Source organism: Bos indicus x Bos taurus, chromosome 9 (assembly GCF_003369695.1).
Source record: "Bos indicus x Bos taurus breed Angus x Brahman F1 hybrid chromosome 9, Bos_hybrid_MaternalHap_v2.0, whole genome shotgun sequence".
Taxonomy (NCBI): Eukaryota; Metazoa; Chordata; class Mammalia; order Artiodactyla; family Bovidae; genus Bos; species Bos indicus x Bos taurus.
The window spans coordinates 26,330,582-26,347,218 of NC_040084.1; the positions used below are offsets into that span (position 1 = coordinate 26,330,582).

A 16,637-nucleotide genomic window follows, 5' to 3' on the forward strand; every position below is an offset into this window, starting at 1 on the left:
ACTTCGTATCACAGAACAAAGTACCAGTTCCACAGAGGGGCCTCAGAGCTCTCTGCGATCTCATCCTGTTCTGGAAGCCATGACCCGGCTCCCTCTGCCCCTGCCCTTGAGACACAGGACACCTGGGGGTCTGGCTGCCCGTGTGCTCTGCTCTGTACTGAGACCTCCGTTCCACGGACTCCTGCTCACCATACAGCTTCACCTCTCCACTCCAATTTGCCATACTGCCCTTCTAAGCCCCTCTCTCTAGCCATGGTCACTTTTACCCTCCCTCTTTATTTTGGGACTTCCCTGGTGGCTCAGCTGGTAAAAGCATCTGTCTGCAATGCAGGAGACCCAGGTTCGATCCCTGGGTCAGGAAGATCCCCTGGAGAAGGAAATGGCAACCCACTCCAGTCTCTTGCCTGGAAAATTCCATGGACAGAGGAGCCTGATAGGCTACAGTCCATGGGGTTGCAAAGAGTCGGACACGACTGAGCAACTTCACATTCTTTATTTTGGAGAAGGAAACAGCAACCCACTCCAGTACTCTTGCTTGGAGAATTTTGTGGACAGAGGAGTGGGACAGGCTGCAGTCTATGGAAAAGCAAACAGTTGGACATGACTGTGCAACTAACTTTCTTTTCTTTCATTTCCACAAATGCATCTTTGAGTGCATATGTGTGCTTGGGCTTTCCAGGTGGCACAGTGGTAATAAATCCGCCTGCCGATACAAGAGACACAGGAGATGTGGGTTAAATTCCTGGGTCAGGAAGATCCCCTAGAGAAGGGAATGACTACCCACTCCGGTACTCTTGCCTGGAGAATTCCATGGACAGAGAGAAGCCTGGCGGACTACAGTCCATGGGGTCACAGAGTCAGACACAACCGAGCGACTGAGCCTGTACACATTCACCTGTGTGCTTGCTCACTCCATCTCACCTGAAGACACATCCCACCTCGAACTCGCTTCTTCTATGTTTTCTGTGTATCAATAAGAACTTTGTATAAACTAGTCGAGCTTCAACTTTTTCTACTCCCATAAACACAGCTTCTTCCTAGAACCACTTAAGTCAACAACCAGCATCACACAATGTAGTTATAAACTTTCCCTGATCTTTTGCTTGGACATCTTACTTTTCACTTTCTGAATTTCTACACTTGGTAAGAGGATGGATCATAGACCACATCTTCTCAAGTGATCAGCACACTGCTAAACAAATATTCTGTGCTCAGAGAATGTTTTTAATAAGAAAGCTCTAGCTTCCCCTCCCTTCTGATTGCCTTAAATCAGCTGAGTTACTAGAGAACTGACCTTCTGCAGTGTGACTACAGCAAAAGAAAGGAAAGTCTTATGCACTGGAAAAGATTTCTCTGTGTAAAAGTCTCTGCAACTCACTAGCAGTTTATGTGTTTCCATTTGTTTTTCCAGAAGTGGTGATGAGATTAATAGTAATTCTTCCATTGTGTCTTCTGATCAGAAGCAGACACTTTATGACATGAGCATGTGGGGTTAGGGGTAATTTATGGCCCCAGATCAGTGTGTCATTAGCCAGCCTGTGACAGGACTGCCTGCTTGACCTTTCTTTATTAGCATCCTGAGCAAATCAACAAACAGGGTTTTGGCCAAGCCATCTAGATTGTAAAAGGAATCCAAAAGTTCCAGTGATTTTTTTAACATCTGAGTCTCAATTTTATTAATTAATGATACAAAATGTCTTACCATCACTAATTGGATCATTAGTAATTGTGAAAGCAATGAGTCAGAAACAGCATTCTTAATTTTAGAAATCTTTGACATTCGGTGACAGTGGGTCTCTAAGATCCATGTTCAGTTTATTTTGATACACTGTTTTAATGATGGTGTTTAACTGAAAAAGCACCACACAGAGACACAGGAAGGCAAAAAAATACCTTGCTGCCTGTGCTTACTAAATCATTACACTTCTTTTTATGTTTCATCTACCAAGCATTCAAAGATTGCTGATGAAATTCAGCTAGCGAGGTATATCTTTCCTAACTTTAGCATCAATCAACTATTCTTAGAGCTAATCATAAAGTGCTATTTTTTAAACAAATGTGTCAAAACTCTCTGAAAGCAGCTCATTTGGATGATTTGTAAGCAAAATTGAAAATTCTGTTTCCAAATTTTCTAAGTCTGTAGTGATTTTTAAAAAGAGAAGAACATATCTGGACAAACAGTATTAAAAAAAAAAAGCAGCAAATTCAAACTCTTGGGAAAAGACTTACTATTGTTTCAAATGTTTTCTTTTCAAGCATCCCTCTACTACTACTACTAAGTCACTTCAGTCGTGTCCGACTCTGTGCGACCCCATAGATGGCAGCCCACCAGGCTCCCCCGTCCCTGGGATTCTCCAGGCAAGAACACTGGAGTGGGTTGCCATTGCCTTCTCCAATGCATGAAAGTAAAAAGTGAAAGTGAAGGTGCTCAGTCATGTTCGACCCTCAGCGACCCCATGGACTGCAGCATACCAGGCTCCTCCGTCCATGGGATTTTCCAGGCAAGAGTACTGGAGTAGGGTGCCATCGCCTTCTCCAGCATTCCTCTAAACTCTCCCTTTATCTTAAGACTGAAGCCTTCAGTGACTCACACTGTGACATATTAAAAACTAACAGCAGGGAAAAGGTAAACCCAAGGGGCTTAGGTTGACTCCAACTAAACCCAAGATACATGAATTCACCCAAAAATGACTAAACTTAGATTTTTATAAATCAAAATGAGCAAACAATCTTCTTGTAACACACAAACTTGAGACCTACACGCGCATACACACACACACACACACACAGAGTCTTAGCAAAAAACACCAGAACACGGGACACATAGAGTATTTCTTTTATTTTCAGGAGCCCATTATTTTCAAAGTGTTTCTTTCACAAACAATCTTGAGGAAAAATGGTAACATAAGGGGAAAAACAACACTGAAGTTAATGGTGAGAGTTGTTAAAAGCAGGATTAAATTAGAACCCTTGGAATTGCACCAATCATTTCCCACCATGGACATCTCAAGCAGAAGGAAAAAAAAAAAGCCCTACTCTCTGTAGAACTAATGAAGGAAATTCACTTTCCCCACCAAGGTCACATGTTCAAACAAACACGGTGTGCTAAGATCAAGCCACAGCAAAGTCATTGCTGATTTGATTCAACGGCTCTAATTAGACATAAACTAGTAATAAACTAAACTCTAAACATTAGGGGAAATGGCATTGTCAAAGGAAACAAAACGCTAGGGAAACACTATAACCAAGTGTTTTATTTTACCTGCTGTTTAAAATTAAGCTGGTTAAGCAACCAGAAGGAAAAGCCCTGGTAATTTAACTGGCCACTTACGTCTCAGAGCTTCAAGGATGCAGAGTATGGCCAATAAGTGAGTGAGGAAATAAGGCAAGAATCAACACCACAAAAGGGGAAGTAATTTGCGAGGTAGCCTATAATTAGCCTCTGAATCTTACAGTAGAGAATACCATTAAGGCAAACAGCTTTGGAAGATTTAAAAAGGGATTAGTCATTCACATGAATGAATAAATGCAGAATTCAGTTACCTGAGCTGGGGAAAATGAAAAAAGGCACATGATGAAAGCCATACACCTCCTCCTCTTCAGGGCTCACAGATCCTCAACCAGGAGATTTCTGAGCACAACATACTTACTTCTGCAAATGTAAGGGCTACCTATGTGAGAGGACACTAGCTGAATGACAGAATCAGCCAAACTAGAATATCATAAACAATAAAAACCCAACAGTGAGCCAATTTAACAAACATTAACTAGAGTGGTTAATTCTCAGGTATCATTAAATACAACAATTTCTGTACAGAATATCCCTGTACCACAAACACTATCCGTTACCTCAATTCTTTTTATTCAGCAAGGTATTCAACTTTTTCAAATGATATTTTAATCACTAGTGAAGCTAAAATTTTGATATGATAGAAGTTACAATATGTAGAATAAGTGGTGTTAATAATCATTCATTAATAATTAACATAATATTGTTATGATAATCAACATAAGTGGTGTTAATCAGATATAATCGGAAGTTGACCCTGATCTCGAGATATTCAGTTCCAATGAAATTATCTAAAATACTTAAGCTTAAAAGGGAACAACTTTTGGACTTCCCTGGTGGACGGACAATGGATAGGAATTTGCCTGCCAATGCAGGGGACGTGGGTTTGACCGGGTCCTGGGGGATTCCACATGCCATGAAGCAACTGAGCCCTTGTGCTACAACTGCTGAAGCCCGCGTGCCCTGAGCCTGTGGTCTGCAACAAGAGCAGCCACCACACGAGAAGACTAAGCACCACAACCAGAGAGCAGCCCCTGCTCTCTGCAACTAGGGGAAGCCAAGCGCGCTGTACCTAAGACCCAGCCTAGCCAAATAAATAATTAAAAATAAATATTATTAAAAGGGAACAACTTTCATACAAGCTTAAGGCTTTATTATTCAAAGATAAAGCACACAACTCCCACAATACCGAAGTACATTAATCAATATAATGATATGAATGTGTTAGTCGCTCAGGCGTGTCCGACTCTTTGCAACCCCATGGACTGTAGCCCACCGGGCTTCTCTGTCTGTGGGATTCTCCAGGCAAGAATACTGGAGTGGGTTGCCATGCCCTTCTCCCAATGATATGAATAGGAAATATGTAATTAAATAACTGATAAGACATGAAACTTCAAATAAAAACAAGTTAAAATTCAGGCTCAAAAGCTTACTACCTAAATTCACAACATTCCTGATTTTTGTTTGAAGTAGTGTGGTGGTTTAAAAATATGGCCCCAAATTATTTTATATATTCACAAAAAATGAAGGGGTGGGTCTAAGTGTCTTTCTACTGAAAGTAAAAAAGTGAAAGTGTTAGTTGCTCAGTCATGTCCGACTCTGTGACCCCATAGACTGTAGCCCACCAGGCTCCTCTGTCCATGGGATTCTCCAGACAACCCATTCTGGAGTGGGCTGCCATTTCCTCCTCCAGGACATCCTGCATTGCAGGCAGATTCTTTACCGTCTGAGCCACCAGGGAAGCCCAAGTGACGCTGAATGACTTCCCAAGATAAGACAGCCTCCACCTGGCTTCCTTGAGACTCTGGCCCTGGGGAGGCCAGCCTCCATGTAAGAAGCCCACTGCCCTGAGACTACAGTGCTATCAAGGCTACTTGCTGGCATTGCTGTGAACAGCCACAGCCAAGCATACTGTCACCAGCCAGCACCAGCTGCCAGCCAAGCAAGTGAGCTGACATCTGACCACCACAGCAGCAGAAGCCCCAAGTGTGAACTACCAGCTGAGCCCTTCCCAAATTCCTGACCTACATGCCATGATCAAAATAAAACGGCTGTTCCTAAGTGCCCAGGTTCTGGAGGAATCTGTTAAGCAGAAGACACAGAAACCAGAAGAGGTTTCATAATAAAGAAGCATCTCAGTGATAAACTGGTTGCCAAGATAAAGACTCAGGCCATAGCATTCCATTGCATTAAAAATGTAAATTTACTCTAGAATATCAAAAATTCAGGTTTAAAATCTACCTTAATTTTTCTACCAACCTGAACATAGTATAATTTACTCTCAATCATTCATTCAGTCTTTTAACAAACATTTGTTCAGCACCTATTCTACGCTGGGCTCTGTGCTAACTGCTAGTTATAAAAGCAGCTCAAATAATATGGGGAGGGAGAGAGAATTAATCAAATATCAAATCATCTCACAAACATATAATTACAAAAGGGGATTAAAAAAATGATTGCAGGGTAAAAAGGACTCTAAAAGCATAAACGGTGAGACGGATTCAGTCTGGAGACCAAGGAAGGCTGAGATGTGAAGGATGAGGAGAAATTAACAAAGGGAAGGATCCATGCCTGGAAAGTACTGGAGCTGGAGGGATGGAGAAGAGACTGAAGAGAGCAGCAGGGACCAAACCTCATCAGCAGTGTCATGAACCAGAATCTTTTCATTACAGCAATGGGAAAGGGTTTGTAGGATTTTAAGCAAGATAATGAAATGTTGAGATTTTCCTGTTAAAAACCATCTTGGCTATCTATCCTAATACTTTGTATGTTGACAACTAGCCTCTGATGTATTAGTTATTTATAATCTAACTACATAAATCTACTATACAAATACTCATTTCATGTGGACAGTATGCCAAGAGCTAAGAAAGCAATCAGAAAAAAAAAAAAATGAATAAGGTCTCTACATGCATCAAGCTTTATAGTCTAATGGGAGCATGGAGCAGGAAACGGGCAATTTAAATACAGTGAAATATAAAGAATCTTACAGTGAGTCAAAGGGTTGTCAAAGACCATAGGAAGGATGCTTAATCCAGATAAGAGGGGGTCAAGAAGAATTCTCAAAGGAAGAAATGTCTAAGTTGAGACTAGAATGAATCAGTGTGAAAGAGGCAGAGATGGGGATTAAGGGAAAAAAGTAGATCCCGCTAACACAGAATCACATGTCACTAAAGATTCATGATTAAGAGAGTCATAGAGTACTCAATGAACAAAAAGAAGTTTAATACGGCTATAGGGATAGATAAGAAACAAGAGTGGTAAATACGAGTTAGCTCACCCAGGCACATGTAAACCATGTTCAGAGTCAATTCTAAAGGCAAGAAGCAGACTGAAAGGTAAAGAAGGGAAATGCCAAGACCAGTCTTGTATCTTACAAGACAACTTTGGTGGCAGTGTGAAGAACAGACTGGAAATGGCCAAGACTGGAACACTTGGACAAAGGAAGAAGCTGTGGTTGGAATCCAGGAGAGAAATGGTAGAGGCCTGAGCAAGGGAAATGCCAGTGGAAATGGAGAAAAGTAGAGAAGACTACAGAAATAATTTTAGGAGGTAGGACTGAAAGTGATTAGTGACTGGTGCTTAATGAGATGTGGGAGGTGAGGGAGGAAAAGAACTCGAAGATGACACCCAAGCTTTTGGCCTGGGTGTAACTGATGGAAACATGGACCCCCAAAGGAAGAGCAAAGCTTTAGGGATGGGGGAAGGAAGAGGAGGAAAGGGAGGTTAGTTCTGAGAGGTTTACGGTGGCTGTGGTTGGAACATACAGGTGGAAATGTCAAAGACAGAGCCAGCAATATGGTACTGTAGGTGAGAAAAAGTCATCTGGGCTAGAAGCAAAGATTTGGAAAAGCGTATAGGTGTCACTTGAAACCATGGGAGTGAAAGTACATGGTCCCACTACTAATACACAATGTGAGGAGTTGTTGTTCAGTCACTAGGTTGTGTCTGACTCTTTGCAATCCCAAGGGCTACAGTAAGTTAGGTTCCTCTATACCCTCCACTGCCCATCTCCCAGAGTTTGCAAAAATTTGTGTTGATTGAGTCAGTGATGCTATCTAATCATCTCATTCTCTGCTGCTCCCTTCTCTTTCTGACTTGAATGTGAGGAGAGAGAGGGTTTAATATATGATCATGCAGATACCAACATTAAGAGATGGTAACATAAAAATAGTTCAAATGGAAAGAAAAGGCATGGTCAAGAGTTAGGAAGAAAACAAGAGAGTGTGCTGCCATTAAAACTTAATAGTAAGTTAAATCATAGCTCTTCTCAACTCAATTCCTGATTTTCTTACATGAAGATGAAGCTGACTTTGGTTGAAATCTTTCTCTGGATCTAAATTTGGGCAAGAGACTTCCACTTCCTCAAAACATGTAATTAAGTTTCTTCTTGGACTGGAAGCCTTGTGACTTTGTACAATACAGATATAAACTTTAAAAAAAAATCAACATATTTAACTTATTAAATAAGATAATAAATGCAAACACTATTAAAAGACCTTGGGTTTTAGAGCCAAATGGAACTGAAATCCCACCATTGCCATTTCCTAGCTATGTGATTTAGGACAAGTTCTTTAACCTTGCTAACCCTGAGTTTCCTCATGTAACATTCTACTACCTTCAGTACAGAAATTGAGCTGTTCCTGTTTTCTTGAACCTATTATAATCAGAAAGTCAACTCCAGCAGTGCCAATGAAAACAGCACTATTCACACTTACAAACAGTCTCCTTGTTGGGAAATCCAATGGTCAATTTAAACGCTTATCCTGCTGAAACTATCAGAAACATTAGGCAAAAATGATTTTTCCTTCCTTTATCAAACATCATCTTTGTTTGGCTTCTGGTTAACCCACTCTACCTTGGTTTCCTTTTTGCCCTCTCCCTTTCAGACTCCTTCCTATTCCTTCACACATCCCAGGCTCTATATCAGCAAGCCCTGGTATGCCCAGACCCAGTCCTCAATCCTCCTCTGGTCTCATGGCTTTAAACATCTTCTCTATACCAGAAAGACAGAAATTTACATCTCCTCTTAAGGTCTCTTTGCTGAATGCCACACGCCAACTGCCATCCTTTTATGAATGTCTAAACAAGCTTTTGGAACTTTGCATGAACTCCTGATTCTCCTTAATATAAGTCCTCCTACAGTATTCCTCACCTTGTTAAATGGCAAACCCATTCTTCTGATTGCTTGGGCTCAAAACCTGAGTCATTCTGGACTCTTTTCCTCTTATCCCACACCAAGTCATCAGCACACTCCATCAGCTCTACTGTCATAATACATCCAAAATTCCACCAGTTCAAACCGTATCTACCTCTAATCACCCTCGTCTGAACCATCACATCTCCTCTCTGGCTTATTGCCAAATTCTTCTAACTGATCACTTCCATTCTTTTTTTTCCCCCAAGTTGGTTTTTTTTTTTTTTTTTTAATGGCTTTTATTTAGCTAGGTAGCATGTGGAATCTTCATTCTCTGACTAGGAATCGAACCTCTGCCCCCTGCAATTGGAAGCACAGAGTCTTAACCACTGGACTTCCAGGGAAGTCCCTTTACTTCTGCTCTTGACTCTCTTGATACATTCTCCACAGAGAGCCAGAGTCCTCTGTCTTAAAGGTGAAGTCACATCTGACTAACCCAAAACCATCTTACCGCTTTCCAGCTCATTCAGAGGAACTGCAAGTTCTTTGAGGCCTTAAAGCCCTTTCCATCAGCTTTTCCCACTTCTCCTTCCGGTTTCTTCTTAGTGCTTCCCACCTCATTCCATATGCTTCACCCATATGAATCTCTCTGTCATTCCTGGAACCCCTCAGCAAGCATGCTCCTGTCTCTGGAACTTTATACTTACTGTTTCCTCAGATATTCTCTTGGTTTGCTCTCTCACTGCCATCATGAAGATCTCTGCTCAAAAGTCACCATGTAAAACAAACCCTCGCTGACAATTCCTAAAAACACTATAAATACATAAAGAAAAACCTCCTTCCCAATATTATCACCTTTCCCTTGTTTTTCTTTCTCTATAGTATACTATAGTAGACTAAATAATATCTAGTATACTAACTAATTTACTTATTTTATTATCAATCTCCCCCCAGCCTAATAAATAAACTCCATAGAGTAAGGGGTTTTATCTGTTTCACTTCTCTGTGTTTCCAACACCAACAGTGCTTGGTATGTAATAGGTATTTAATATGCAAGGGAATTAAAATTAAATAATAAAATACACTAAATGGAAACATAATAACATATTAACAGAAACTGAAACACAATAAATGTAAAAAATGCTTGAAATATAGGTGTTCAATTAATGGTTGTTATTTATGGAAACTTCAAAGCTCAAGAGTAATTACCCAAAACTGATGGGGCAAATAGGAGTGATCACTTTGAAAGAGAATGTTCTTCTAGGAATTATTGTCCTGAAGATACTGAATTTTTTTTTTAAGACAGAACTTGATTTGGGAAGGTTCAATAAGTTTATCACATAAAACTCTGCTGACAAAGTGAAGTAGAACCAAGAAACAATTCTTTGAAAGTGTCCTAACTTTAAAGATTGGCCATATTTTTATGAATGATCCAAACACAGTTAGCAACATGTTTTCTTTTGAGTATTTTTTTTGCAAAAGCGCAAAAGTAATAAAAATGTTGAAAGAAGCAAAGCATTAACTAATATTCTATTTACAACAATTACAAAGAGCTCTAAGAAATGTTAATTAAGAACATTTAATTATAGTAATAACTTATTACAATAATGTTTCTTATTACTTTGAAATAAACATGTAAGAGGAGGAACAGTAATATGTTTACTAAAAGGTTAGCTGGTGTTCCAGACTGGCTTAATAAAATCCTCCCAGAAAGGAAAAAGAAGAGGAGAGCCACACTTGTCCGAGAACTTAAAGGAAAGCTTATTTATGCCACCAGATAAAGCTTGGAGGAAACACGGCCAGCAAGGCTCTAAGCCAGCTCCTTGTGGGCATTTAATACATTTAAAAAGTCTCTCAAGGTCCCTGACATACAGGTAGCCAATAAATGTCTTATATGTGTAAATGGTACATTAACAAATGAAAATGTTAATTATAAGAAATTATGACTCAGACATCTGTCTACATCCCCATCACCAATGCTTAAGGAAAAGCTGGGAGCTCAAATCTAATGTTCTTTTTGTGTCTCTCACATGAGGAGTAAGGAACAGCCTTCAACTATAAAAAGCTGAGCTCTACTCTAGGAGGAAAAAAAAAAATCACCACTCTAAAGGTGACACCCAAGGGAAGTAGTACTAGTCAGGTTATTTGAGACCCGTAGACAGGGCAGGGTTTCTCGGCGGAGTGTGTCGTCTCTAGACGCCGGAGGACGCGGGAAGGCAGGCGCCCAGACACCATCTGCACCAGGTCCTGAGGGCCCAGCGCACAGCCCGGACAGGGCCCTGACTCCTCGGCAGCACTCAAGTGCTATTTAAAATCAAATTTTGAAAAGTAAGAGGAAAAAGAGAGAATTATTAAGGGGAAATGGAAATGAAGAAATTATTGAGAGAGAGAGCATTAAAGAGTCAGAAGAGGAAAAAGAAGTGCATGAGTCAGAAAGGTGTGAAAGTGAATGTTAACCACAGCTCCAGAATACACACCACACACACACACACACCACACACACACACACACCACACACACACACACACCACACACACACACCCCACACACACACCCCCCCACACACACACACCACACACACACACACACCACACACACACACCCCACACACACCCCCCACACACACCACACACACACACCACACACACACACACACCACACACACACACACCACACACACACACACACCACACACACACACACACACACACACACACACACACACACACACACACACACACACAGTACACGGAAGAGTAAGTTTACATACGCTGGAATCCTCACTTTTTAAATTCACAGAGTGATTTAACAGAGTTCAGTCTCTTATTCTTCACATTTTCAAGACTACCAAAATCACAGCTGGCAGGAGAGGATCCATAAATTCACCTGTGTGAAGGTGGCTGCTGGCAAACTCCATCTTGAAAAGGCCAGTTTCTAAAAATATACAGGGTGCTTTAAGGTTTAAAGGGAAAAAGCAAGCTACACTTTTACCCATAAAGGTCTGGATGACTCAGAGTTTAATAAAAGGATCTAGAAGCTTTCACTCCTAGGTCACCGGTTCTAGGATGACTATAGTAGACAGTCATTTCAGGACATTATCATCTAGCAGCTGTTTTGTTCACAAAGTGCCGAAGAAATGTGTTGCTTGTCTCTATTAATACTCATTTGACAGGTGTATACATTCCAATTCATATGCATGTGCCATCACAAGCACTTTGAAGCAGAGTGATGAAAGTCACAACAGCTGTTACCTTTAGAAAGCCCTTAGCATGTCCAATTCTCTCTTTTCTTTATATAAAGTGCTCAATATTAGTATTTCACATCCTACCAGATTTTACTGTTTCAAATCAAAATCATAAAGGAAAGATACCTGCGGAGAATTTTTGAAATGAGTGCGGTATCATTCCATGAAATGAGGAAAGTAACAACCCTTCCTCCTAAGAAAATGGGGTAAAGGCCAAACCAGCTGAGAAGGTCAGTTCTCAGAACGGCTCAGTGCCCTGAAGGAGACCACAGATATCCCTGGCATTGCATGCTCTAAGCCACGGTCATACATGTGCACACAGGCCATTGGAAATGGACTTCTGAAGTTTATGCACCGAAGATTTACATACTCATGCAACACAAACCAGTTAAACTCCCACTGTCTGTACCATGGGGCTCTAGCGCCTCTACCTCGACCCCTATGTATGTGTACCAAAGATTATAATGTACCAGTTCAATCCTTCACCACAGCAACTGATACCTGCTGGCCAGTAAAGTCATTCCACTAAGAAGGATCCTGCATAGACCCCAGGCATAGTGATAACTGAAGAAGAATTCTTATCACTGAAAAAAAAACTGGTTTTAGTTTTTCAAATCACTGTTTTAAAAAACTAAAACTATTATTTTTAAACCACAATATAGAGGAATTTGGGCTTCCCAGGTGATGCTAGTGGTAAACAACCCACCTGACAATGCAGGAGACATAAGAGACGCTGGTTCAACCCCTGGGTCCGGAAGATCGCCTGGAAGAAGGCATGGCAACCCATTCCAATATTCTTGCCTGGAGAATCCCAGGGATACAGGACTCTGGTGGGCTATGGTCCATAGAGTTACAAAGAGTCAGATGACTTAAAAGATTGAGCATGCATGCATGCACATAGAGGTATTTGGGTTTCCCAGGTGACCCAAGGGTAAAGAATCCATCTGCCAACCCAGGAGACACAGGCAACATGGGTTCAATCCTTGGGTTGGGAAGATCCCCTGGAGAGGTCATGGCAACCCACTCCAGTATCCTTGCTTGAAGAATCCCAGAGGCAGAGGACTCTGGGAGGCTACAGTCCATGAGGTCGCAAAGAGTCGGACACAACTGATGAACTAAGCGTGCACAGAGGTATTTAAGTCACCACCTAATCTCCTATGTGTACACTGAAATAATGAAGACAACTACCCACTGGCCTTCGCCACATATTCAGGCCATGGCACTAATGGAAATAAGACTTATCACCTAAAAATCTGCATTCCTGTCTTCCAACTTTGTACCTTCTTCCAAAGAATTCATCAGCTCCTTTTAGAAGAATATTATTTAACCAGGCAACATTCCAATTCACATTTAGTATGCATTTTTAATGACTGCTTAAATGCTTAATAGGGACTCTATTTTATTTTCTTAAATGATATTAACTAATGCACTAAGTATTTGGCACAAATCCAAAAGATGATGACAAAAGTCACTATTAACTTTTTATTTCAAATATATCGCTTTAGTTTAAAAAGCCTTAAGACGCCTGCAAGTTCAAGCTTGACAGATTTACTACTGTAAAAACCAAGAAACCTTAGAAAATAAAAAAGAGGGCACTCTTTATGCCCTTTTGATCGGGTTCAGAAAGGCACCAAAACAACTCTGCAGTTTTTGTTTTGCTTTAGAATTGATGTGTCATTAGAGAGCCTGTAATTCCATTTCATTGATGAGAAAATTAAGACACAGAAAGGTTAAATGACATGGAAACAAGAGTCTTTGCGTAGAAGAGACCTTAGGATTAACACAGATCAGATTTTGGAGGCAAAAAAAAATTTTTGCTTTCAGGAAACGGAAATGCTTAAGGAAATCAAACTGCAAAGCAGAGTACCCCAACTTCTAATGACCACCTCCCTTGAACCTCTAAACCCACACTGTATTTATATTCAATGCTTAAGTGCTACATGATATTGTCACTCTGTTTACACCTCATCATATGCTACCTTGTATTGTTCGTGTGTACACATCTTGTACACACAAGGGAGCTTCCTTGGAGTAGAGCCCATAGTTTGGGAATGTCTGAATCCCACCACGGGGCCTTGTCCATGGCTATCTGCTTGACTGTTTGACAGTGACATCCTAGAAACAGCCACAGTGAGAAGCGGGCTTTCCTCCTGTTTGAAGTATCTGTTTGCGGATAAAGCACGAAAGAGACATCACAGACTCTCACAGGCGCTTGGATAATCTCAACCATCTTGGCCAAGTCACTGCTTGTGTAACATTCCATTCTGTCTAAATTCCCCTTTGCGTTTTCCACTGGGCAGGGTACACACTTTCAGTCTAGACACAAGCACAGATTAGCCACAATACACAGAGGAACTGTAGTGTGAAATCCTGTTTAGTTCCCTTCAGCCAAAGTTATTAAACACTGTTAGGAGGAAGGATACCAACATGAGTCTATCAGACACAGGGGCTCTAAGAAAGACACTGTCTAGTCACACAGACATACGGAACAACTTCAGTGCATGCAAGACACGCAGAAGTGTTTGAAAGTATATAAGCCGTGGCCTGGAGGGTGAGGGAAGGCTTCACAGAGAAGTTGGCACCTTAACAGCTCAGGATTTTGAAAGATGAATAGGCCCAGGACAATCAGACATGGGATCAAAGGGCATTCGAGATTGTGCAAAACACTGGCAGAAACCTAACAGACTGAAAGCTGCTAGAAGGACGCCTTCACCACCAGGGAAGGAAAGCCGGTCAACTGCACTCTTCAACTTTCCAAGAAAAAAAACAAGCTTTCAAATAAGCAACTGAGGAGGAAAGTTTCACCAGTGCTTGTTTTGTTAAGCCTCTTAGCCTTGCTTTGCTTTGTTTTGCTTTTTCTGTTTTGTTCCTTCTTAAAGAAATAAAGCATTCTGCTGGCTTAAAACTTCAGTGAGAAAAAGTACTTCAACTTTACTGTGGAAAAGGAAACTGAAAAGTGACCCAGGGGCAAGGAATACATAATTAATAACACTTTTCTTTGGATTACCTTAAAGTAGCAAAATTTCAAATTCAGGAATCACTCATTGCAACCCTTCTCTCCACTAACTCAATACATATTTATTTTATGCCCACTATTTGTCAGTTTCTGGAATACCAGGCCTCTGAAGCGCGCTCAACTGCCCTCCTCTTTGAGCAAGCTCCTTGCTCGAAATCTAATAAAATAAATAGAAGAGGGCAATGCATTCATACCCTGTTCCTTCTGTGGTGGCCAATCAAAGCCCAAAGCTCACCCAGAGTTAAATTCCAGTCGAGCTAACCCACGAAGACAAACACACTTAAATATTCTAAGGGCAACAACCGAGATGTAAGACACTGATAGACGTCCTTGGTAAGGGTGCTCATCACCTCTTCCGGTGAGCAGTGAGCTGGCGAGCGGGATTTCCTGGCCACGGATTTGGAAAGCTGAATGGGGAACAGAGGAGGGTCGGAGGGGTGAGGTTACCTGGGAGCTCAGGTAGACTCTGAGGCACTCCTCGCATACGGCCTTCTTGCAGCAGGGCAGGGGCTTGATGGGCTTGTCTTCCAGGCACACCCGGCACATCAGCACCATGAGGGGCGCATAGGGATCCCCGACCCCACCCAGGTCGGAGTAGGGTGGGGCTCCCAACAGGCTGGGCACGGAGAACGGCTCCGGCGCCAGGTAGAACTCCAGCTCGATACTGCCGCCGTCGGGGGACAAGGGGTCCGCTGGGAGCGACAGCTGGGGGCTGGGGAAGGAGGAGGGGGTGCTGGGAGGGTTGGTCACCGGCGGAGCCCGAGGTGGCGATGCGGGCAGCGAGAGCCGCTCCGCCGAGGGGACCTCGGACAGGTCGTTCTCCACGCAGAACACGGAGCAGAACACTTGTCTCTTGGCCGGGGGCGGGCGCCGCGGGCCCAGCACGTCCAAGACCAGTCCGTCCGGGGCCCCGACGTGGACACGGGTCGGGGGCTCAAGCTCCTCGCCGGGGGGCGCCTCCTGCTGTTCATCCCCGCTCTCGTTTCGCTCCCCCGTTTCCTCCTCCTCCTCGGCCAGCTGCTTTTGCAAAGCCTGCGGGTTGAGGGGCCCGGGGAGGGCCAGTCCCGCGGGCTGCCCGGGTGCCCGGCTCTTGCTCCAGCTCGGGGCCCCTCGGCTCTCCGCGGGCTCCGGGGCTCCGGCGTCCGCGCAGCCGGAGTCGCTTCCGCAGCCGCCGCCGCTCGGCTCGGCGGAGGCGGCGCGCGGCCCGGGCGCCCCGGCGCTGTGCCCCGGCGGCCGCGGGGGCTCCGGGGGGCCCGCGGCGTCGCCAGCGGGGATCCGCGCCTCCAGGGGCCCGCCGGCACCGCTCACCGTGCTCTGCTCCTCGCCCATCGCCGCCCGCGGCCCGAGCCGCCGCTGCCCATCCAGCCGCCGGGACCCCCACCCGGCGCCGGCGGGCAGCGGGGGCAGCGGCTCGGCTCGACTCGGGGCTCCGCTTCTGCTTCCGGGTCCCTCCTCCGAGGCTGGGACGCCCCGAGCTCCCTCCAGGGAGCCCGTGCTCCCGGGCGGCGGCGCGCGGGGAGCCCGGCCCGGCCTGCTGCTGCTCCTCCTCCCGGTCCGCCCGCGCGGCCGGGCACCGCCTCGGGGGCACCGAGGGCCGCTCGCTCCGGCCGCCGGCGCGCGCGCCCCACATGCAAGTCGGGGCGGCGCCGCGGCCCCCGGGAGCCCCCGTGCGGGACAGAAGGGTCCGGAGGGAGGAGACCGTCAGTTCCGCGCCATCGCCGGTCCCCGCTGCGGGCCAGGCGGCCGGAGGGCGGTGGTCACAGGGTCGAGGGGCCTGTGGCGCCGCAGCGGCGCGCACCGGGAGGGGCAGCCCGAGCGCGAGCCAGCCGCCGCGGCCCCTGGGGGAGAGGCCGGAGCGCGCGACCTCCCGCTCCCGCGCCTCGTGCTTCACCTAGAGCCCTCCTCGCCGCCCCTCACCCCACCCCTTTGGCGCACACCTCCCCACACGTAC

At 44.3% G+C, this 16,637-nt stretch overlaps 1 protein-coding gene across 2 annotated transcripts in view; it reads right to left on the minus strand.

Annotated features, from left to right (window-relative positions):
* RNF217 (ring finger protein 217) overlaps positions 1–16,100 on the minus strand; it is a 123,407-nt gene extending 107,307 nt beyond the window's left edge. For both annotated transcript variants that reach the window (XM_027551077.1, XM_027551076.1), the window contains exon 1: positions 15,134–16,100. In XM_027551077.1, the coding sequence (XP_027406878.1) occupies positions 15,134–16,015 (882 nt within the window). In that variant the 5' untranslated portion in view covers positions 16,016–16,100. The remainder of the gene's footprint in view (positions 1–15,133) is intronic.
* Between the last annotated feature and the right edge of the window lie 537 nt (positions 16,101–16,637).